General features: G+C 40.5%; 1 protein-coding gene across 1 annotated transcript; it reads left to right on the top strand.

Annotated features, from left to right (window-relative positions):
- The first annotated feature begins 14,693 nt into the window (after positions 1-14,693).
- FIBIN (fin bud initiation factor homolog) lies at positions 14,694-22,591 on the top strand. The gene has a single exon (XM_038137810.1). The coding sequence runs from the start codon at positions 17,464-17,466 to the stop codon at positions 18,085-18,087; it is 624 nt and encodes a 207-aa protein (XP_037993738.1). The 5' UTR covers positions 14,694-17,463; the 3' UTR covers positions 18,088-22,591.
- The last annotated feature ends 1,848 nt before the right edge of the window (positions 22,592-24,439 follow it).

The following is a 24,439-nucleotide window of genomic DNA, read 5'->3' as shown; positions in this document are numbered from 1 at the left end:
AGAGGTAGGACGCGGCCACTCCTGGCGTGTGTGCTGATTGACTCCCGCGATTGGGGCGCAACGTTAGGCAGATACCCTTTTCTGGTTGGTTTTCCAGCCAGCTGTAACTCACCTCCCCCTCCAGTCTCCTCCTCCCCCTCCTGCATGTGCCAGTCCGTCTGGCACTATCCTGCCCAGCAGTATCACAGCTTTCAGCAATTTTAACCACTGCCATTCATCCCCTGCTTGGCACTGGTTATTTCCACATGCTCTGGTACAGCTGCTTCCCTGATGAGCACCCACTGTGCGTGTTCCAGAGTTGTTGAATTGTGCTGGTAAATTCCTGGACTTTTTCTCCCTTCATCAAAATGAGCTCAGCAAACACCTGGCCTTGGTATCCATCCTTGAGCCCTTTTGCTCACAGAAAGCATCACCATGTTCTGAGGGTCAGCCACCGCACACAATTACTTCCACGATTTGCTCAAGCTTGATTTCTGAGTTCTATCAGCCCTTGGCCTGCAGTGATTTACTGGGAGGATATTCAAGAACTCTTTTTCTTTGATGGCTCATTTCCCTCCAGTTTATGTCTATTTGCTGTATGTATGTGCACATATATAGTCATTTAGCTTAAATCGTTCTCATATGTTCTTATGAGCTCATAGTGTATTTATAGAAAGTAACTATATTGCTTCTCAGGCTTTATTTTAGTAGCCTTAAAGCAATGTCTTCCAGTCTGTGTCATAAGACAGATATCTGGTTTTATGGTGGCGCTTTTTTTATTTTAATTTGAAATTATCTTGCTCTAACATGAAATTTCTGCTGACACACTACAAAGTGCGTTGGTCCAACTAATACAATCACACTAATACTTATTTCTGTCCCAAATATCTTGGTTGAAATATTATGGACTCCATTCAGATTCTTCCACAGCTGTAATGGAGTGGTTTATTTATCCTGTGATCAATTAACATCCAAAGATTTTTCTCCTCTTCTGCTTTAATTTGCTAGTTCCAAGCTCAAGACAGAAATTCATGCTCTTAGTTCCATGGAACATATTTTTGCCTAATTTTATCGTAATTCTGTTTGCAAGTTGTAAATTCTTCTTTATCCTCCTTATATTAATTATGTCTTCTTGTTTTAGGGCACCATCATAGCAAAATCACTAAGGAAAATGTTAAATTATGTTGGTTCCAAGAACAGCTCTGTAAGAACTCAATAAGTTATCTTATTGAAGATGGATATTTGTATTTTATTACAATAGAAGCACCTGGTGTTCCACCTTAGCAACACTTTAGTACTTCTGGAAGGAGAGGACATGTCTTGGATTATATAATGCTTGCTGATTACTTTAGAGGTAAGAATTTTCCCTTAAAATCATTAATAAGTATTTTCTTACCATAAAAAATTACAAAATCACAATGTGGGGCGTTTGAGCAATTTGACTCTGCTGTAATCCTAAAACAAGGTTGACATCAGTCATTAAGAAAAACATTATTTGTAGTGGAAATCTGCCATCCTTGTAAGTTAGTTTAGATCCTGCATTTTTCCATCTCTGTTTACTGCATGCAAGGGGCTTGTCACAATCATTAAAAATTCACTCTTGATAATTTCATTTGGTTTGAATTTCAGGATTTAGGTCAGTTGAAATGTTTAACTTAGCTTAAAATATAAGGAGGAGGAATTAATGAGAATTTAATCTTCCTTATGGACAATGAAAATGTGTTCTTTCTCCCCTTTTCATACTGAACTAAAATGCACAGTAAAAGGAAACAGTTTTAACATGTCTTTCTTCACACAGTTTTAAATTAGTAGTCACCTAACTTATTAGCTGTCACATAAATAGATTTTGCAATAACTGAACTGCATCATCTTACTAGAGAGGGGGAGTGGATGATGCACATCAGTGATGTATATTTTGTCTTTATAGACAATTAATAAATCACAAGAAAATAAGGGGTTCTTTAGTTTATATCAGAAAACCATCAATATACTTTAAAGTATTAAAGACACATGTCAGTCTAGCTAATTGATTCAATAAAGACCTAGCTCAAAACTGAATTATTATGCCTACCTTTGAAGAAAACAGTAATATGTGAGCTACATATTTTGGCTATTTCTGAAGGATGAGCTCTTCTCAGCAATCTTTTTTGTTCCAATTCACTATTTAAATGTTGACTGTTATTTTGTTTTCTGGGACATTATAGTAATGTTTGTATGAACTGTGTTATGTAAATTCAAAGATCTTGTCATGTGAAAGAAGAGATTTTCTCAAACACAAAGGGTTTGATTAGTCTGTCAGTGCCTTGGGTCAGCTGAGACCCTTGTGCACAACCAAGTCTGTTAGAGTCCAGTTTTGGGGGCCCTTCACTAAAAATTCTGGTGGGTTGGAGGGCAGTTCAGGGTCACCAGGACCTCCTCCCAAGTCTTCACACCTTTAATTGGTTTGTGGTGCCTCAGGGAAGATTCAGGGTAAGAGACACCCCTGTCCCAGGTCTCCACAGTCAAGTATGTTATCTACTGCTGGCAACTGGTAGCCCCCTTGAAGGACTCACACATAGCAATTCATGGAACACTCTTTATTAATATAACAGAAAACTGTTAAGGTTAAGGCTTGAAGATTGAAGGTGATGGTATCTGGCTGAAAAATAAATCTATGCAAACCAATATACTAACAAGGTCTAATAACTAAAAAACCTAGCCTGAGCTAAGTGATCTGCACATAAACTGCTTTCTTACCCCACAGACATCCCGTGTGGTGGAGGAGATATGTTCTGCCTGTCAGCTGACGCCAGAAGCATCAATTGAGTCTTCCCTATCTTCTCCACATTTTAAACTTACTTTGATACTAATTTTTGTGTTTCAGTACAGCTTGAGTTACCACTCGTATATAATGTTCCATGCAGGGCGGTTGTGCCTTGGAGGTGGGTAACATCTGTGTTGCATCTGAGGTAGCCTTTGGGAATGGGGATGGGTGTCTGTGATCTCACCATGGCTCCTGGCTCAAAGGCAAGAAATCTTTCTCCTCCCTTATTTGACAGGTGCTATGTGGCCAGTGAGGTACCAGGTATCACCTAGTATCCCCTTATGCAAGAATTTTGGCAGAGCCTGGCCTTGGTGTTTCCACTTCACTCCACCTTCCATTTAGGCCCCCTCAGCATGTACTGTGTGTGGGCAGTTGAGCCTGCTGACCACATTTCATCCTGGGAGCAGCAACAGCAACTTCTCCTTGGAATTTTAAATATTGTTATAACTATGTTTGTAACTTACCACCCTGCTCCATCCTTCATTTTCATCCTCCCTCAGCAATGCTGACTGCCATTTTTGTAACCTTTTTTTCTTTAATTTTACCCCTGCTCTGTACATTGCTTTGATGGCAACTAACAACTGTTACTGTAACATATTTGGGATTGTCAAATAGTCATTACTGGCACCAAAAGGTATCTTTGTAATCCACAACATCTTTGTATTACATTTTCTCTAACTTGGTAGATATTAGGAGAAAATTTTTTACTGTGAGGATGGTGACCCACTGGAACAAGTTGCCCAGAGAAGCTGTGGCTACCACATCCCTGGAAGCGTTCAAGGCCAGGTTGGATGGGGCTCTGGTCTAGTGTAAGGTGTCGTGCCCATGGCAGGGCAGTTGGAACTAGATGATCTTTTATGGTCCCTTCCAAACCAAACCATTCTGTGGTTCTAAGATTTGTAGTGTTCCAAATGTTATTAGAACAGCATTAATCAAAGAATGAAATACAGTGTAGCAGTCTTATTGTAGAGATGCAAAAATACTTGATAGTTGAGTGAATTGATCTGGCCGCTGTACTCGTTAGTTTAAGGTGACACTTCAATTTTTACATGTTTTAAGATAAAGGACTCTTTACTTTTAGCCTCCACTGCTTGCATTAAGAAAATTAACAAAGGAAAAATGGCCCAATCAGAAATTGGAAATATCAGAAATTCATAAGTAGAATGTTCCAGGTATTTCATGGAATATCACAGTAGACCTAAACTAGGGATAAGAATGTTCCATTAATTCTGGGAACTGAATAAAAACCAGTTTACTTTTGAAGGGTGATCTATTAGTAAACTTAGACAATTTCCTACTATGATTGAGGATTTAATAAAATATTATTTTCTGTGAAATTCTTCATAAAACATTTTGAAGGGTCATTCTTTGACAGCTTTATCCTGCAAAAGCAGGCATGCAGTCAGGTAATGGAAAGGATTACACACATCAGCCAAGGACTATCCTCAGGGATGCAAAATTCCCTTTTTAAGATCCCTGAGAAGCCAGGTTTCAAGCTTCCAGGAAATTATATTTTCCTCAAAGTCTACTTTGAGTTAAATCAAACTAAACTCAACTCTCTTTTTAACAAAGTGGCTTTTTCAGATGGTCATTCTTAAACCTGCTGCTAATGAGTAATGTTTGTTTGCAGTGTCTGGACCTCACCTAGGAATAATTGCCATAGCATTGGGAAACTGCTCTTCTGGGGAGCCACAAATCCCTGTCTTGGGTTCAGTGAAAACATGTTGAAGATAAGGTACTCCAATGAAGCATTTCAGGTCCAATTTCTTTTCTATATTTTTGTCTGATTCTGTTCCTGTGTTACATTTGTGTTTGAATTCTGAATGTACTATAGCACAATGTTATTCTTTACTTGAATTCCAGTTACATCATAGAATGGCTTAGGTTGGAAAGAACATCTATAGGTTGTAGTGTATGAAAACGAGCCTCACAAGCTGAGAGCAAAATGATCCAGTTTATTGCAGAGTTAAGACAGTACTTACACACAGTGTAAGAAACTTTGTTGACTCCTTTGCACACAACTGGCTACAGGCCTGTAATAAACCCATTGGCCTAACAGTTTGTTAGTTTCCTCAAGGTTTGCAGGCTTCCAAGAAAGAGGATGCCTTTCCTGCTCTCAGATAGTGCGTAATCTACTTTCATGCTTCCAAGGAATTTTCTGCAGTGCCAGGCTTTGCTGTTTCCTTTCACCTCCCCCTTTTCTTTTTAAAGGAGTCATAGTTAAGGCTAAGGTAACCATTACTTGGTTTTGCGTGCTTTTAACAGCTCTGATTATGTTAAAAAGTACAAGACAGAAGATTAAAAAGAGTATTATTTCTAGACAATTCAGTCCAATGAAAACTCAAACGTGTAAATTTATCCCAGAAAACCAATTTTTCGGATTTAGCCAAGAGAGATAATTTTTCAGATCTGTCAACACCTTTTGTTCCTGCAGAGTTTGTAAAGTTCTGAGTTCATCTTTTATTTGAGTGTGAAGTGACTGTATATGCTGTTATAAGGCCTTATCAAAGGGCCCCTTGGAGGTGGTTTTTAACTGTCTCCCAGTTGTGTTCTGTGTCATTCCATGGAAGGGGAGGGACACATTAGGAATTATGGATATGTTCCCAATCACAGTGCAGGGATAGATGAGTTTTTTGGGCCTCAATTCTCTTGCCTACCCATATAAGAGCACTTTCCAAGGCATCTAATCTGGCCATGATTTCTTTATCAATGTTTTCTCGTTTTTGTAACTGTTTTGTGATATTAGTTAATTCGTCCCACGGTATGAGCAGTTTGAATGGTATGAGTTAAGGCAGTGACAGCCACAGAGGCTGTGGTTAATATTATTGCAGCAGAAACAATAGCAAAGATTAACCAACCCAGAAATTTGCAAACTCATTTGGATTTTCTCTTGTACGAGTCGTGCCAATTGCAAGAGATAATCCCGTCCTTCCCAAGATCAAGACAGATTTACAGGTACCCAAATTTCAACTCTTCAATGGAAGAAGGACAGAATAGTTACACATATCTCCACAGGTTATGCACGAGTTGAAAACAAAAGAATCAGCAGATAAAAAAACCAAACCATTTCTATATTCTATCGAGAAATAATTAGCTAAAGCAAAAATATATGGGTGTGCAGCACAAGTCATTTGTTCCTCTTGCAAGTTCCTCTTGCAGTGTTGAAGTAGCAATTGAAGCATTCTTATCTAATTTTACTTAGGATATCCTATTGCCAAAAGCAGATAACAACATTTCCCACAACTGTTTGTGTACACAGGACTCATTATTACCTCAATAATATTGAATTAATGATCTGGCCATCCCACCATCACATCAAACAATACTGTGGTTTGCCTTTTGGGACAGAAGAATGGTTGTATTGGTCCCACTTTCTTTTAAGATACCATGTGGTCCCCCATCAATTACCTTCCCGTACTATAAGAACTGCTGTTGCGGCTGCTGTCCTGTACATGAAGTCCATTCCAAATGCCTTATATTGGAGATGGGTGTAAAATGACATTTGGGGAAATGAGGTGGAGGGCATCCACAGGTTAGTTGGAGGCAGACAGAATGGCTGGCAATGTAGTAGCAGTCAATTTTCTTGCATTGTCTGAGGGTGCATATATTAAATACAAGTGCTCAGAAGAGTTAGCAGAAGGTAAAGAGGCATTTGTTTGATTCCATGTTAAGCAGATAGGAGGTAAATCAGTAACAAAAGCAGTGTTAATACTCTATGTATCTACAGTATCCTGACTCAGAGGAGGAAGCCAAGTTCCTCCTGCCCATTCTGTTCCATTGGTGCTGATGGGAGGCTCTGGATCCCACCACGTCAGAGGCTGAAACAGCAGAGGTTAAATGATGTAGGCCCAGCAGATTCTCCCTTCTGCCATTTGATGGCAGCACAGCAGTAGAAAGACGAAGAATTCATTGTTGTGGTCCTTGGCTAGGTTTGATGTATCTCACTGGAAGCCAGTACAGTCCTGAAGGTAAAGAAGCACACCCATAGCCTCTTCCCCAAGCTCACAGTAGAACTGGACCTTTCCATTGATCATTGTGACATCCTTGTATTTAACTTCTGGGTGAACTCTTTCTCCATCAGCGGTCTGACCCAGAAGCCTTTTATGTGCAGTTAAGTCCTCTCTACTGGAGAGATTCAAAAAATTTAAAACATAGGTTGCTTTGTCAGGCTGCTCTTGAGGGAGCATGCCTATCAGATTCCCTCTCTTTTGTTTTTGTAGCATGTTTCTTTTTGTGAAATGTGTCCTTTAGACTATTGCTTGCCCTGTTGGGGAATGGGCAATACCTGTGATGTGTTTGATACCCCAAATGTGGAAGATTTCTTGTGTTTTAAGAGATGTATATGTGGGCCTGTTTGAAGGACACCCATCGCGCTGAAGGCATGGAGCCGGTGTCGGGTGGCATCTCTTGATTTCTCACCCTTATGTGCTGTTGCTACTATGAATCCTGAAAAGGTATCAATAGAAACATGCACATATTTATAAGTCCCAAAGCTCGATATGTGTGGTACATCTGTTTGCCAAATGTCATTAGGTTTCAACCCTTGTGGGTTTGTACCTAATATTTCTGGCAAAGAAGGAGTCTGCTAACATTGTGAGCAGCTATTCACTACATCTCGTGCTTGTGGCAAAGTTAAATCGAATTGTTTTGCCAGTGCTTGGGCATTTTGATGGCAAAAATCATAAGTTTTGCCTGCCCTAACTTTTGTAGTATAATGACTGTCATTTACCTAAAAGTAACTGAGAAAGCTCTGAACAAGATCGGTTGCTTTCTGCAAATTCTGAGGACTGTTTAGACGTAGAATTAATGTGGTCTTGCACTTTAAGAAATTTGGCCTTTCTGCCTGGAATGGTTTTGGCTAAGGGTGTGTTCTTGCTGCCTTTTGTTTTTTTAAGAAACAAATGGGTTGTTATTTATTGCTGAGTGAAATGGCAAGCATTATTAATATTGTAGGGCTGACAAAGAAAGCCTTTTCCCACTTTGCTGTTTTTTCTCTTTCTGTGGAAATTCCTGTTCTCTTTCCATAAACAGATACAAACAGACTAAACATTTCCTGTAAAATATGGCAGTGAGCACAAAGTAGCACTAGCAGGGTTATCTTGCTGATAAAAAAAACCATAATTTTTTGTATGTCTGCGGTGTCAAAGCACAAAATTTCACTGAGGTAAGAAGTTTTGTGTCAGGGTATTTGTCTGGAGCCAGTTTTGAGTTGTGCTGTATAAAGATGAAAGGTATTCAGGTGCAAACTACTGAAGCAGTTTTTTTTGACCCCCGTCTTCCCAGCTAGACTACATAATGCCATTTTTTTGCACTGAGACTCACAGCTACAAACCTCCTTTGTGAATATGAGTGGCTGTGATGCTGACCTGCACTGCCCTGCCCAGAGAGCCAAAGTACTGTAGGAGATGGGGGTGCTCTTTGGTGGCCTGAATAAGATCAAGGGATCTGCAAACACCAAAATTGCTAGAATTTGTTAAGCCTAAGAATAAATAAGAGTTTGGGGATTTATATATTTGAAGGCTCCCTGAGCCTTCTGATATTTGGCAGACTCACACTGTCCTCAGCATTCCAAACACTGCATACCAAATCTTGGGGCAAAACTGAGTTTATGTCCCTGAAACAGCTGACCTTAGAAGCAAAAATGCTCTGCAGTTCCTGGCTAGTGGAAGCTGCCACCACTGAGAGACAGGATGGGAAAACTGAACATGAGCATTCTTCAGTGCTTTTAGAAGAATGATATGACCTCAACCTGATACTTTTTGTTCATTTGGTTTGTGCCGAATGTTTACTGTAGTTCTGTCCTTTGTAGTTGAGGATTTAAACACGGGATTACATTGCCTAGAGGTTGGTTTGTTTTTTTTTTTCCCTGATATGAAAAGTATGGCAAGTAGTCTAGTCTTTATCTCTTCTGTTTATCCCTGCTTCATATCCCAGCAGCACTGGCACAGTGAAACTGCCAGCATCTACTAGAGCTGGTCAAAAAAAAAAAAAAAAGGAAAGGAAATACTACTGTTACCACTACCTTGTATGTCTGTAGAGAATTTTATTATGCAGCTGGAGTGCTGCAGCTTTATTTCCTGGTGTCATGACCCACTTGATAGGGGGCATGGTGTTCATTATAAATTCTTGTCCGGTTGAACAAACACACTAGTCCATGTGTCAGGGAATCTTCTGCTTTACTGTAGAATTGTTTTTACTCTGGCAACTAGTGCACTACTGGGTCTCAAAAGCCTTGGCTCACAAGCCCTTAATTTTTACCACACATTTCAACAAGATCCCAACTCCCACAAACAACCTTCTGTATAAAATCATGGGTATAATATGATAGCCACACTTTTCCAAGACGAAGCAAGACAGGAGAGAAATAAATGCAGAAGACAGAGAAAGAGAAGACAAAAAGATCACTAGGTCTTAGATCCTGTGTTGGTCCTGCTGCATGGGTGGTCCAGATCTGGGGTAGTGAGACAAAGAGAAAGGGAGGAAAAACAGAGGGGGACTGATCTACTTCCTTTTATAGTTAACCTGCTGCATGCTTCTCATGCAAACTGGATTTTTCATGCCATTTGGTCCACACCAGCCATTTCAAGCCCTCCAGGAACTGAGTTGGCATGAGGAGAGTTGATGCAGATGCAATGAGCATAAGCCTGAAGGCAGAAAAAAATTTGGATTACTCGGGGGGGGACCTCTTATCCAATCACAACTTTCCAGTTGCAACTGTCAGTCAGAATGTTTGAGAAAAAATGTTCTTACATGCTTATGCCTGATCCTCCACATGTGGTTACATGAGCCTGAAACTGTGGTACAGTAATTCAAAACATTGATTGGAGGTAAGAAATGTAAAAAATAATCATTTGAGGAAATACAATAGTTTAAACTAAAGTTTAAACAAGATAGAGTAAGTAGTAGTTTCCTGGGGAAAAAAAAAAGCCCAAAGCAAGTAAACAAAACAAAATAATCAAACCCAAGTGTACTGGAAAAAATCCAAGAAAATCCCTTCCACACATTGTACCGCTGATGCTATGTGGAGTAAGTGAGTCATGCTAATCACACAGCAAGTTTGAATTGGAAACCCGAATTGCCCAGGGATCTTGGAATTCATCACAAGCTGGCCTGAAGGTGAAAATTTCGGACTGCTGTCATCAGAGGAAGAAGAAAAGGTGATATGTGCTGGGGAGGCCCCACCACGTAAGCAGCTACCAGAATACGAATAGTGATGCACTCTCTTCACTGGTGGGTGCTGACATACTGTAGGAATATATAAAAAATAGAAAACTTCTATATGGAGATCTACATGGTGATTGCCAGAAGCTTTTGAGGGACAAGGTGAATCAAGTCAGGTTGCAGATCTGAAAGCTGTACAGCTGGTTTTGGATATTACTGAACAAAAGAAATGGTCAGCACTTTACCTCTGTGCTGAACCGTGGATGGTAGAAAATGCTTTATGGTGTTGTCTCCCACAGGAAACAGTCATCCACAACTTCTTCAATATGAGTCCATGCCACAGGCAACAGTTCTCCACAAACTGCTGCAATGTGGGACACTATTCCATGCAGGGAGGCTGGGCAAAATGACCTTTAAAGGTCCCCTCCAACCCAAACTACAGTGTGATAGACAGCATTTGACCCACAGAGGTTTACTCCGGGCAATTCTTGTGGAGAGGATGGGGTGTCCTGTCCTGCCTTCCAGATACTTCTTCTTTTTGAATATACCCTCTTAATTTTAATTTCAAACAGTTGTAACAGCATCACTTTGATTTTGCTGAACCTTCTTAGGCCTCTGAATAGGGAATTGTTTAAATGCCTCCAAAGCTGCTTACTGTGAAACAGAAGCATTCTGTTACTAGAGGGAATCTACTTTTCTGTGTTCTTCTGATTCTTCAGACCATTTTGCATACTGACACTCAGGCATCACCTATCTAGTCTTGTGGGAAACCCTTCCAAATTTGTCAAGGTACTACAGCACTGCTGCCTCAGACTTTTCAGCACCCAGAAAAGACACTGCCTAGGGAAAGCTTGCACAGCTGGCACAATCTTGGGGAGCATAAACCACAGTGGGATTAAAGAACCTGAACAAACTGATATGTGAGACCAAACATGACGTTCAGAGGCTGTGAGTGACACCCAGTGGGGCTTTCTCATCCAAGGCAACCAAGCTGGAGGAGCTGTAATATTTCCTAAGCCTGAACTAGCCCCCAAACTTTAAAGCCAACCATAGGTCTTTGCTTCTTGACCATAAATGTGGAAGCAGGCAGGTCAGGTTCCTGCAGCTTTGAGAAGCATCCCATACTGTGGTTCAGAGTCGGGGCAAACAACCATGCTGTGGCTCCAGGTCGAGCTGCAGAGGTAAATTGAAGGAGCATCCATTGAAGGATCTGCAAAGTCACAAGGAAATAACCTTGAATGCCAATTCCTAAGCCATGCCATTCCAAATAAAAGTCATAAATTGTAGTAGGAGGTATGAATTCCATATTGTCATTCTGCTCCAGCCTTAAGCATGGGAGAATAACACACTGTTCAGGCTGCTGAATGAGCGCTCTGTGTGCACTGAGTCATTAAAAACCTGTGGAATAGTCAACCATGGCTGCACAAAAATAAATACACAGCTGACTGTAAGTAATTCCTTCACCTGCTTTTTCAAGTAGAATTTTATGAAAATGTTTGTTAAAGGGAATGTTGGTTTTTTGTGGGTTTTTTTTTCTTTTTTAACACAGAGATTTTGGTATATTTGAATTGAAACCATATGTCTGGGTTTGTGCTGCTCATATACAACGTCTGACTAGTTTTAAGTTTAATACGCTGTTAAAAACAACTAAATAAAAATCTGAGTGAATGTGTTAGGATACAAAAAGGACATTTTTCAACTCCTAAAAAATAGATCTGTGAAAACAAGTGAATTTTACTATAGAAGCATGGGGTGGGGGTTATTATTTTTACATTACTATTGGAAAGATATGGCTGAGAGGAGATTAAGCTAGTTAAATCATATTATTTTTTTTACATTTTCCATCTCATTTTTTATCTGCACAGAGAATACTATTACATATATTTGACTTTTACCTCAGACAGGAAGGCTAATCCTCTGTGGAGACGTGTTTAATAAAACTACATACATTTGGTTAACCTAAACAGGTAGGCTCCCCCTTTAAATTCACAACCAAAGACTTTAAAAGATTAGTGAGGAGAGGAAATTTGATGAATAACGAGTATAAACGTGTCAGGATCTAGCTTTTGTTCAGGAATTCATGCCTGATCTTAATATTTTAAGATTACGTATAAATCAGAAAATACTATCCTTATTTAGGATAGTAAAAAAGGTGGTAAGACTGGAAATTCTTTAGTGTGTTTAAATTGTTGGGGAATTGACCTGAAGAACAGACCTGGTAAAATCCAGCTTCCAGAAAATTTATGTTCTCAAGATCCTGCCTCAAATGAATACATTAGATCACAGGTCTACAAAACCTGAGAAATTGTATAAATTAATTAATCCCATTGGAGATGACATCAGCATTTCCTCACCAGACTCTTCTAGATTTCTTCCAAGGCTTTTATTTAAATTTTTTGCTACCTCTGCCTGAGAAGGACATGTCAGATTGTAAGTTTTCTCTACTTTGTGTGGCAGGGAGAGAAGGAAAAAGAAACTTTGGGGGTTTTAAAATCTTTTTACTCCTAACAGGTTAGATGGAAGGAGAAAGCATTTTTTATGAATAATTAGTGAACTATGTTTCTGTAACAACGGCAAAGTATGTGTTTCCATATGTGCTTTCATGCTTACAGAGAACATTAAAAATAACACAGGACTGAAAATCAAATCGTCATGTTAAAAGCATGATATACTGTCTCTGTAACAAACCACATTTACAGTAATTGGAAAATTTCTCCATGTGCTAGCCAGCAATGATGTTTTTTAAGTGTTTTCATTTCCAATGAGGAAGTGTTATTATTTCCACTTCAGGAACCTTGCCGAGGAGATGCTAGCAATATCCCTTTTGAGGTTCAGGGTTTTTCATCAACAGGCAGAAACTGCACTACTAAAGTACTGGTTCAACTCTCTTTTAACCTTTTCCCTTCTTAGGAAGCATCCAGATGCCTCACTTCACTTCATAAAAGCAAACTCAGCATAGCCTTAGTTTTCTACTTTAAGGAAATTATATTTCCATAAAGTAAACTAGCACCCACCACAGAGATGGACTGTGGTAAAATCTTTCTCATATTTTTTTGCCAAGGCCAAGGTCATTTTGGTGTTGGCTAAAACCGAAGTTAGGTTCAGTATTAATTGCAAACTCTTCTGAGACAAAAAGCCTGACAGACCTTTTCCATTAGTTGTATTCACATTCAGCTTCATACTCAATTTTTCTGTAGCTACTTGTGTTTTTTTAATTTGGTTTTCTGTAATGCTTATCCAAGACAGGCCAGTGCTAATGGACACAGAGGATTCTGTGCCCAGATACAGATGTGGTTTCAGCCTGAAGTTTGTGAAGGAGAAAAGGGTTATCATAATCAGTTAGCTTAAATAAGCTACCATTAAAGTTGGTGGGTTTTCTGTTTGTTTTTGAGATATCTGTTGGTCATCTGTTCCAATTCTGAATTAAATATGCCTTTTTGAGAAATTCATAATGTTTTCAAATTCAAATTTCAGTGAAACCCCAGACATTCTTCTGGTCCTGGAATATTCAGTATGGTTTGTGCTTCAGCATACTGATTCTGAATTTCAGACTTTGCTGCATTGCAAAGTTATACTGAATGAATACTAAATGTGTTATAAAAGCTTCATTTCCCAAACCTTTTTTTCACTTTACAGAACTTCTCGTATGTTCTTATGGCAATTTTACAACAAAACCTCCTGGCATTACTCCTTCATGGACTGTTTCATGCTTCCCCCTCACTTGATGCCATTTGAGCATTTAGCACTGCACCCTACAATTAGAAATTACATGCACATACTTTTTAGTCTTGTTTTAAAACAAGGTTTCTTTATGTAAAGGCATAGTACTGTTCATAGCAGGAGAACAGAAGCCAGTAGTCAGAAAACATTTATACTCTGAAGCCTGTGGGGCCTTTAGGACCATATAACATATTTCTGTTCTCCGAATAAACAGCCATTTACATCTGAAATATTCTGATGTTGCAAAGTTTACCATGATCTGCAACAGAAATAGCGACTACATGTGAGCCAAAAACCAAAGATGAAGCATAACTTGCAGAAGAAAATGTATACAACTGAAATCACCTGAAATCCAGTGCTGAGCTGTGCATTTGCCATCAGTTTATAGGCAATTTCTGGGCTGGAGGCTGATTTTGGTGGCGCATAAGCAGGTTATGCAGAGTAAATTCTACAGTTCTTTATGTTACTCTAAACTTTGTTTAAAATGTTGTTCAGTGGAAAAACACTGGCTTTACCACAGCAGAGTATATAATGCCAAGTATTTGTAAGACAACAGTACCAGTATTCTGCTTTATTTTATGCTTCCTGTACTTTTTCCTCATTTATACAGAAGGAACTTTTAAATGCTTGAGCAGGCGGGGAGGATAAAATACTGAAATCAAGCAGGCTTTTGACAATGCCAGGATTTAAATGAGGGCCTTCGTGGGAGTGTGCCACAAGGAAGATCTGTTTCTTGGATGCATCCCCAAAGCCCCCAGATATCTGATGTCATGCAGCAATCCCTGTGGACTCCCAGCAGAAAATGCAACATTCAGCAGGAAAGCGCCTTGCTCATTTCCCTGGTTCTCTGCACCCCAGGTTTCCAGTATTCCTGATAAATTCCTTTCTGTCTTCCTTCAGTTTTATTGTCCTCTGAACTTCCAGCTATTGCCAGAAATTACTTTACAAAATTCTACACTTACTGATTTTTATGTTTTTCCTTCAGCCTTTGCTGTGGTGTGCCTGCTGCTGTTAACTGTGATGAAGATTTCAGACCCTTCAACTCAAGTCTTGATAGAGAAAGGTAATTGTTACTTTCAGTGAATGTTGTTCAGAAAAAAACCAAACTGATTTTCATTTGTATGCACATGGTTTCATTGCAGTCTTGAGACTTTTGTCTTTTAGGTAGGATTTTGGAATGAGTAGTGGCTACTCATTCACAGTCTTGTTCTGTCAGTGTGAGCCTTCATCTTTTCCACCATTTGATGCTTTTCAGTTAAAACTTAGAATTCTGTTGCTTTGTAATCCTGACCCATAATAGGTATTGCCTTGTATCAAGTTGTTGTGTATCTTTCATCAAGTTCCAGTTTTTACCAAACCTATGCTCACTGAGTCACTAAGACTGCAGATCCTGAATTGCAGACTTCCTTAACAAATAGACATTCCAAGTCTGCTTTCCACATTGGGGTGAGACTATTTGGATATAAAATTTAAATTAAACCTGGATAATGTGTGCCCAGTTGAAAACAGCAGTGGCAGACAGCAGCTGTAGCAGGCAACAGCATATACTCTTAGTCTCTAAATGTACAAAGAGACGACATATTTACTAAGTCTAGGGGTTTTTTTACTCTCTGTGGTACTGTTGAAAGCATAACCATGCTGACAAAGCTATAGCTGGGTGATTTACAGTGCCGTACTTCCATGAGGAGACATCAAAAGGGGAGTCCACTAGAACCCAAGTACCAGCCAAATCAGCTGACTGTTAGTAATACCAGCCTAGGTGGAAATGGATGGAGACAATGTACTATGATTGGCAAAGAACAGGAATCCAAACAAAACATTAGGTGAAACAAGAGCACCCTGGGAATAGAGTTGTTTCAAGGAGCCCCTGTTGGCTAACAGAGACAAAGGACAAATACCAAACAGTTGAATAAGCTTTAAATATTTTATAGAAAGCTGAAGCACTTAGCCTAATCCAACGTAGTTATATGAGTGTTTTGTGAACTTAATTACAAATTTAAAATGTTTCCAAATGAGTGGAGTGCTTCTGTTACAATAGCTTGTCTAGCCCGGCTTCTCACCAGCTGCCTAGACGCTGAAAACATTTCTCATCTTGAGGTGTTTGTGATCTCAAAGGACTCCAGAACTTGCAGAGACTACTTTAAATCAATTCAGTAAGTGAAGGCTTCAGTTGTTGCTCTTGCTGTCTCTGGTTAGTTTTTTGTTGGTTGTCTGACTGGTTGGTTTATTTTTTGCTTTTGTCTCTTGGTGTTAGTCTTATGACCATCTTAGCTTATGTGAAGTGCTGCAATAGGCTCTGAAGTCAATACCCAGGCACACTGATATCACAGCTTACCATGGAGTATTAAAGGCCACACGGAAGTGACAGCTTGCATTCAGTAACTATGTGTCTTACATTAAAGGGCCTGGCCTTGTAGTTAAGTCCATCACTGAGCTCCCAGGAACCTACCAGACACATGGGGATGGGTGCCTTCCCTCAAGGAACGGTCAGCAAAGAAGCGAGCAGCTTGTGGAGTTCAGTACACTTGAAATTGAGATGAGGAGCTGGTCTCTACAGCAGTTATTTGCTTCACATGTGCCCAGAGACAGGATAACTTGTGATTACAGAAAGAAGCTGACGCGAGGGAAGGGGCTCAAGACTGCGTTTGAATCATAGGTGTCTAAAATGATGGCAGCATAAGAAATTGTAAACCCAAAGGCCCCTGAGCCCCATAAGCCTTTAGTCTACAATGCCCAGAATAATAGTGAAAAAAAGCTGGTCTGGCTTATTTTCCCAACTAAATTTACTGTAAGCACCATAGTTATTTACAACACGCAGAAAGTGTCAAGATGATAGTTAAAGTACTTACTTACTTTATAGAGGCAACATAAATATTGTTGCATGTAAATCTCCCACAAACAGCAGCAGGAGTTTTAATTCTGGATGACTGCAGGATTTGGTATAATCTTTGCTAGGTGGTGATTTTTTCCATGAAAGAGGAAAAATTATATGAAAGGAGTTGGTAACTTTACAGACCTTTTCTTTTTGTGATCCCACCTTGATTTAACAACTCAAAAATGGTAAAGACATTTCTAAAAGTTATGTGCACAGTTCAGCTGTGCCACAATTCTGCTACTACATTCACCCAAAATATTGTTTCATGAAAAAGAAATGCTTCCTACAAAGTCAGCCCCATAGTATGCGCTGTAATGGGGTTTTCCTTGAACACATCAGACATCTTGTTTAAGAGCAAATTTTGTGTTTCATTTTCCCATCTTACCCTATCAAGGTTTATTGTTTTACAGTTTATACTTGATTCTGCATCTTTTTCCCATCCAAGTTTTTTATCGATGACAAATTATGTAGCCTGAGAAACTTGGAGAAGTTCCTCTGTCCCAAGCCGTGTGTTTGAGGCGCTGTACAGATCAGGCTGTTAGCAAAGCAGTCATTTCTAATGGGAAGAAGAGCGGAGCTGAGCAGCTCAGGTTTGAGGGGTTTTCTGTTGAGAGGAGAGAGGTGAACGTGTCTCCCTGCCTGCCCGTGTGACAGCCCCGCGGGGGCGGTGCTCGCAGGCCCTGCGGCCGGTGCCTGGGGCGGGGGCGGCTCGCTCCTGCCTGCCACGGCGCGGGGTCGCTTCCCCTTCGGCGGGGCTGCGGCTCTTAAGGGCGGTGCGGCGGGGCTGGCCCCGGAGTGCCGCCAGCTCTCCGGCCGCACTGCCGTGCTCGGCCCGGGCGGCCTGCAGCGCAGCCGAGGCCGGCAGCCGCGGCAGCGGGGAGCCCTATGCGGCACGGGCGGCCCTAGGCTGCAAGTCGGCCGCAGCATGCCGCTCCCTCTGCGCCTAGCGTGGCTGCTGGGGCTTTGCAGCCTCTGCCGCGGGTACTTCGAGGGGCCGCTGTACCCCGAGATGTCCAACGGGAGCCTGCACCATTACTTCGTCCCCGATGGGGACTACGAGGAGAACGACGACCCCGAGCGGTGCCAGCTTCTGTTCCGGGTGAGCGAGCAGCGGCGGTGCGGCACGGCGGCGGCGGGCGGCGGGCTCAGCTTGCGCGAGGAGCTGACGGTGCTGGGGCGGCAGGTGGAGGACGCGGGCCGGGTGCTGGAGGGCATCGGCAGGAGCATCTCTTACGACCTGGACGGGGAGGAGAGCTACGGTGCCTACCTGCGCCGCGAGTCCGCCCAGATCAGCGACGCCTACTCCAGCTCGGACCGCTCGCTGAGCGAGCTGGAGGGCAAATTCCGGCAGGGCCAGGAGCAGGGCGGCCGGGAGGAGTCCCGCCTGGGGGACAGCTTCCTGGGGCTGCTGCTGCATGCCCGCGCCCTGCTCCGCGAGACCCGCCACGTCTCCAGCGGGCTGCGCGACAAGTACGACCTGCTGGCCCTGACGGTGCGCAGCCACGGCGCCCGCCTCAGCCGCCTCAAGAACGACTATCTCCGCGCCTGAGCCCGCAGCGGCCGAGCCCGGACCCCCGTCGGCTTCTGGAGACACCCCCAGCCCTACCGCCGGTTCCCCCGGAAGGCACAGCCCTGGCGTCCGCCTGGAAGGAAAGAAACCTCCTTGGACAAACCCTAGAATTATGAAGCTCAGAAAAGACCTCCGAGATCATCAAGTCCAACCTTTGATTGAATACCACCACGCCCACTAAATCATAATGAGAAGTGCCACATTTGCTCATTTTTGAACGCCTCCAGGGATAGTAACTCAACCAAAATACATTCTTCTTCATGGAAAAAACCTTATTTATTTTACCTTTTAAACAAATAGCACAATTGTATAAACCAGGAGGTTTTAGGTATGTTTAAGTTAATATCCCATATTAAAAAGCTATCCCCTGTTATTTCATTCATCTTTGGTTGCAAAGTGAAGTAAGCTTTCTCCTGTCTGACTCCCTGTTGTTTGTTTTTGTATCACCTGCTCTGCTGTGGCTCACCTGCCCTAAGTGTAGCTGAAGTGAGGTGCTGGCCAGCTCCTTCCAGACTTCTGTGTAGCAAATTGCTTTTGTTGTTAGTCCTTCAGGGTGACATCTCTGGCCCTCTCTTAACTTCCTTTCTAATGATATGTATTATATGCTCCCTAAATGTTGTTCCACTACATAAAGCTGTGATTTTCATTTGTGTTCGGAAAGATGGGAACTATTCTGGCAGGACTTGTACTTCCAGGCTTATCTGTGACTCTAAGCTATCATAACCCTAAGAAGCAGCCAAAAAGGCTTATGTCAGATCCTGAGAATGCTGGTAGAGATTTTTATAGCAAAAAGAATGAGCCCTAGCACTGATTAGAGTTTTGGATCCCAGATTTGAGAGCCAGGAGCGTGTTTCTAAAGCAGACGAAAAGGTTTTGTCTGTGCAAGCACATTGACTTTTCTTGTTGGTGACTTTGTACTTTTGCTAGCTAAGTTATTAATATAATTTTTTGGTCCAAGACAATAGCAAATGTGCCTGGTGGGAAGGAGGGTGGGGTTTTTAGACTCTGTCTGTTTAACTGACAATTTTGGGTAATGTGGCTATTAGGTTACAGATACTGCAGGCAGAATACCTGTTGGGATGAAAAGAGTTTATAGGTTGTTGTAATAAATATTTGAAAACAATGTTAAAATACCTTTTTGTTATTAGCTTCCAAGATGCTCTTGATTTTGAAACATTCTGTTGAAATATGCCTTTTCAGCAAAACATTGAAAGTTTGTAGCTCCTGCCAAGTGAAATAACTTGCTTTTTTTAGGAAAAACAAATAAAAATTTACAGACTCATGAGGTAATCAAGTTTCATTAAAAGCAACAATACAAAAGGGCTTGTGGGGCAGACTTTTTTTAGTTTTTAAGCCTTTTTAAGCACCCATGGAGGAGAAGCTGATGTACTTCTGAGGTCTGTTCTTGTTAACCCTGCTCCCATTTAGTTATACTTCAGTCTGCCAGCCGTTCAGTGGGTACGTTACTCAGCAGTGCAGTGGATCAACATAAGTCAGCTTGGACTAGAGGGCTGAAGTCATCTGGAAAGTCTCATGAAGGTAGTTGCTTACAGAACCAGACAGCTCATTTTGCTAAAGGCAGTGACATGTAGCCTACTGGCAAGATACTTTAGATGTCATTTTGCATTTTTAAGTCCTCAATATCTTTAAAGATCTGCTGGGGGAAAAAAAGAAAAAAAGAAAACATTTTATTGGTTGACTCTGGTGGAACCACACAGTGTTATTTTTCTGTTCTCAAGTTAAAATCTATATGACAAGTTCTAGCTCTTAAAAATTAATTTATTTGTGATACTTTCCTTGCCACTAGAGACAGATGGCACAACAGAAGAGTGAGCTGACTCACTGAGTCTTGTGTGCTCACTATCTTAGCAAAACATAATAGCATTTCTGGGCTGGACCAAGCTCCAGAAGTGCCTGAGACCAGTCTCCCCCAAAGATGTCATGCAGTTCCATTTGTGCCCAGAGGCTTCTTAAAGGAAGTTTAAGTCTGCTTTCCCCACTTTGAGTCATTTGTTATAGCATGAAGTAAATCAGTGTTTGTTATAGCATCAGTAAATTAACAAAAATGGCATGACCATGCTATTTTTAGGCATATGAGAGCAGTATTCAAATCCTAATAAAAAGCAGTAGTAGCATAAAACACAGGTTCTTGAATATCCTTTAAGCAGCTTGACTATTCAATTTGCAGTAGCAAATGTTTGGTCAAGGTGAAACTTCCAATGCATGCCGCATACCAGAAGAGTAAATATTTGCAGAATGCTTACTTTTCAAAGTAGGAGATGTGTGGGTATTTACAGTATAATACAGAATGAGTATAACTCATTCTGTATTATGTATTATAACTCATATACAGAATAAGTATAACTCATTCCACTCAATGCCCTATAAATTGTCCTCTAATGAAACAAGACTGTGGTACTTTACAGTCCACACTAGTGTTTCATATAATATATGAATTCTTGACACTTCTTTATGTTTCAGTAAAATATAAACATTTTTCTATTTTAAATATGGCAGAACTCTGATTTTGTTTCAGTAGCATTGATTTTGGAAGGCTTTAAATGGTCCTTTCTAGGAGAAAATTAAGATCTCTGAGTCTGGTCTATGTATAAGTTCACAGATTTAATACAAATGGTCAATCTTATGTGGATTTGATGAAGCCAATACAAAAATCTTTTAGGAAATTTAAATCTACTAGAGTTTGATTTACATAATTTTGGCTGACCTAAGCAAATGTATATGTTAAATATATCATTTTTTTGGGTCAGGGCTAATACATTTAATGATTTTATAGAGCTACCTGCAAGAACTGAGTGCTTAGTGATATTCAGCAGTTTAAAGTTTTATTTTTTTTTTTTTTCTTTAAAAACTATGAAACTATATTGCAATACTCTTTGCAATCTTATAAATGTCTTGCTTTTGCTTTTTATCTGATAAAACTTATTTGTTTGGGAGGTATGAAGATCCCCTGGATCTGGATCTTCATACAGCCTGTTTTAAATAGTAAAGGCCCTTTTATCATTGAAAATTTGGTAATTTCTTTTAAGCAGAGAGCTTTAAAAGGATGATTGTAGCAGCAGTAATACCCACTATGTTCTTCTGTTATGTTAAAATATTATATTGGTACTAGATTCTTTTTTTCATTTTCAGAATGCAGAAGTTCAAGCTAAAATTGAGCTGACAGTGGGGCTTTTTTGTAGTTTTCTGATGACTTTCAAAACATGTATTATTTCTGAATTTATTAAGAGTTGATGGTGCTGAAGAGCAAAAGACTATTTTCTGGAAAAAAAATGCTGCAGCTGGAACATTCATAGAGAGCTCACTTAATACTTAAGTTTTTCATCAAGGGGAACAGGCTGCCCAGAGACGGTGTGGATGCTCCATCCTTGAAAGTTTTCAAGGCCAGGCTAGATGGAGTTCTGAGCAACCTGGTCCAGTGGAGGGTGTCTCTACCCATGGCAGATGGATTGGAATGAGGTGATCTTTAAGGTCCCTTCCAACTCAAAGCGTTCTATGATTAGAGTCAAAGCAAGGCACTAAGTGACTCACCTGCACTTCTCTCCAGGTAGCTTACTTTTGAAGGCAGTGCTCTGATGTGGACATACTCACATCCACTGATACAAACAGAACAGAAAAAGCTCAGAGCATGCACAAAACCATTAACAAAAGCTCGAGAAAGAAAAGTGCACTTGCCTTGTGCCACGTGAATGGGTAGGAATTCAGAGGGGAGTGTGCAAACTGGATTTCAAAACTGCAATGTTCAGTTTCGCAGGCTGACTCACTCAGGACCATCATCACAAAGAGAAGTCAAGCAAAGCTTTCAAAACCTTGGTAAACCTTTAAAAAACCTTATGTGTGCCAAGCTGGATTGTATGAATTGTCTGAAGCTAAATTGTTGCTCCTATAGGTTGTCATGTACTCAGATGCAGATCGGCAAGACGTAAACCTCATAAGCAAAAAATATACCTTAGTCACTTTGTCACTAGAAACAACCTTGTGAGCTACAGAGCTCTGGTTATAATCCTGTCTAGAAAACGTGTATTTTGTGGAGAAATTCTATTGGATGTGTCTATTACTGTTGGTGTGGCTGTTTGTTTAGATGGTCTTCATATTGCTTTACCAGTTTCTTGCTCATGCTTCTTGAATATCAATTTTGTGACTATTAAAGAAATTTTCGGTTAACACTGAAATGTTGTGAGTGAAGTGCATTTCACAGCCACTATTCCTGAAGTAAGCCTGTGGATTCAAAGTCTGCAATTTTTCTGTCTTTTAAAATGTATTTTTATTTGCAGTTCATTGGGGAAATTGTTTGGTTTTTTTATCTAGATTTTTTTTTGTGAGCCATTAGCAAAACTTTGTTCAATTTGTGGGTTTGCATTTCATTCCTATAATACGTGAAACTGGCAAAAAATCCCTGACTGTGCTACATGCTTCTTTAAAAAGCTGTTATTAGAACATATGTGAAAAAAAAAAAAGACTAAAACTGCCTGGTTTATTTTCTTCATTGAGTTGTCATCCTGCCTACAAGATCAATTTATAACTGGAAAAGGCAGAATTTAATGACTACGTCTGTAACAAGGAAAACATATGGTCTCCATAACCGTTACAGTTTTAATGATGTGGCTTGGACAGAGCCATTCCTCCTTGAAAACTACCTTACCTTGGGGAGATACTGCTGGCAGTCTCCAGCATGCCATTAACATTCTTTCGTAAGAAAGACAATGCCAAGAGTATGGTGTTTTCTCAGGTAACAACCTTCCTTAGACTGTGTACACTCCTTGTAGGTGCTCAGAAACTGTCTGTTTAGTAGTCATTGTTAGTGTCTAAACTCTCTTGGAGGGTCAGGGAGGAAAGTCATTGGAGAAGGTTGGCTTAGGCAAGAGATTCATTATCCAGTGAAGTGGATAATGTGAATATTGTGAAGAGCGTGATGACCAAAAAAGGTTATATTTGCATCATATTTTCCATACATTTCCTTCTCTGCAAATTTTTCCCTATGACCGGGAAAACATAGAGTAGATTTAGTGTTATCATAGAAACTTACTATTATTAATACTAGTAGTTTAGTATTATATATTTGGTATATAGTGTAAACACTATTATTTACACTAAAAATTTGGACATACTCCAAACTGCAAGATGTTTTTTTTTCTGCCTACTTGTTATCTCCTCTCAAAAATCCTATGACTATGATTTTTAGTTTTGTGTTAGGTTTTAATCCATGAAAATCAATTCAGTGGACTTACAGTTTTAGTTTCTCAGCTGGATTTATGTAAGACCTTGTTATGCCTTTTTTGGGGTAATGATTGAGAATTATTTCCTTTACACTTTCTGTGTGGACAGCTTTTTGGTTAATAAAGAGCAGTTAATTTTTCTTAGTAGCAGGTTTTGTCCTTTTTTAATTAATATTCTTTTGTTTCTAACTTAATGTAATTTATCTGAGATCTGTATTAAAGTAATGCACTTTTTACTCAGGATTCAAACAGAGGTACAACAAAATGCAAGCTAATTCATAATTCATAAGTGGATCTGCATATAAATTAGGATGCTATTAAAATTGTGACTTTAAATAATATCTCACATACTCTCTAATTTCAGAAAAGTAACCCTAGAAAAAAGAGTGAATGAACAAGAGGCCATCTTCATCTAATCTACCCAGATGTAGATTACATCTGGTATTTAAAAGCCCAGGTTCTCTTTTTCTTTCCACACACCACCACCACTACCTCTCCCTCCCAGGAGCCTGAAGTAGTTTTCAGGCAGTGTCTCCCCTGCAGTGCTGTGCAGCCATGAAGGAAGGTGGGTACATGGGGCTCTGTGCGTTTACGGGGCATATTTGCTGTTGGCTTGTGAGGTAACAGCATCAAATAAGTGTTTTTCTGCAGACACTGGCACATGTGGGCACACAGTTTGTGGTGCTCGGGAGTGGGGCTGTGGCTGAGCCTCATCCCCCATGGGTTCAGCTGTGCAGGACAGGTGAGCAGCACTGACAGCAATGAGCCATGGAGTGCCCAGGTGTGCTGACCAACCACACAGGTAACAGAGGGCACACAGGTGCAGTGCTTGTAAAATGAAGAGTATAAAAAGCTGGATTAAAGAACAAGATGGGCAGACATCTGCAGCCTTCTGAAGGGATATGGTGTTACTGTGGGTGATGCTTAAAGCTTTCTGATATGGTATGGTGATACTTTGTGTATCATGGCCATCTGGACTGCGACATGTGCTGTGATGTATGTTGCAATGCCAGAATACAAGATGATGTAGTCTAGCCTTGCAACCAATGGCACTAGACGTGTTGTATTTAGGCAAGGGTGATACCAGGGGTGATTTC

Source organism: Motacilla alba, chromosome 5, assembly GCF_015832195.1.
Source record: "Motacilla alba alba isolate MOTALB_02 chromosome 5, Motacilla_alba_V1.0_pri, whole genome shotgun sequence".
In the NCBI taxonomy this organism is placed as follows: domain Eukaryota; kingdom Metazoa; phylum Chordata; class Aves; order Passeriformes; family Motacillidae; genus Motacilla; species Motacilla alba.
Note: the sequence above shows the minus strand (reverse complement) of the source record. Positions and strands in the feature narration are given on the sequence as shown.

Excerpts from the sequence above, each read along its gene's own strand:
- FIBIN (XM_038137810.1), top strand. The coding sequence starts at position 17,464 with ATGCCGCTCCCTCTGCGCCTAGCGTGGCTGCTGGGGCTTTGCAGCCTC.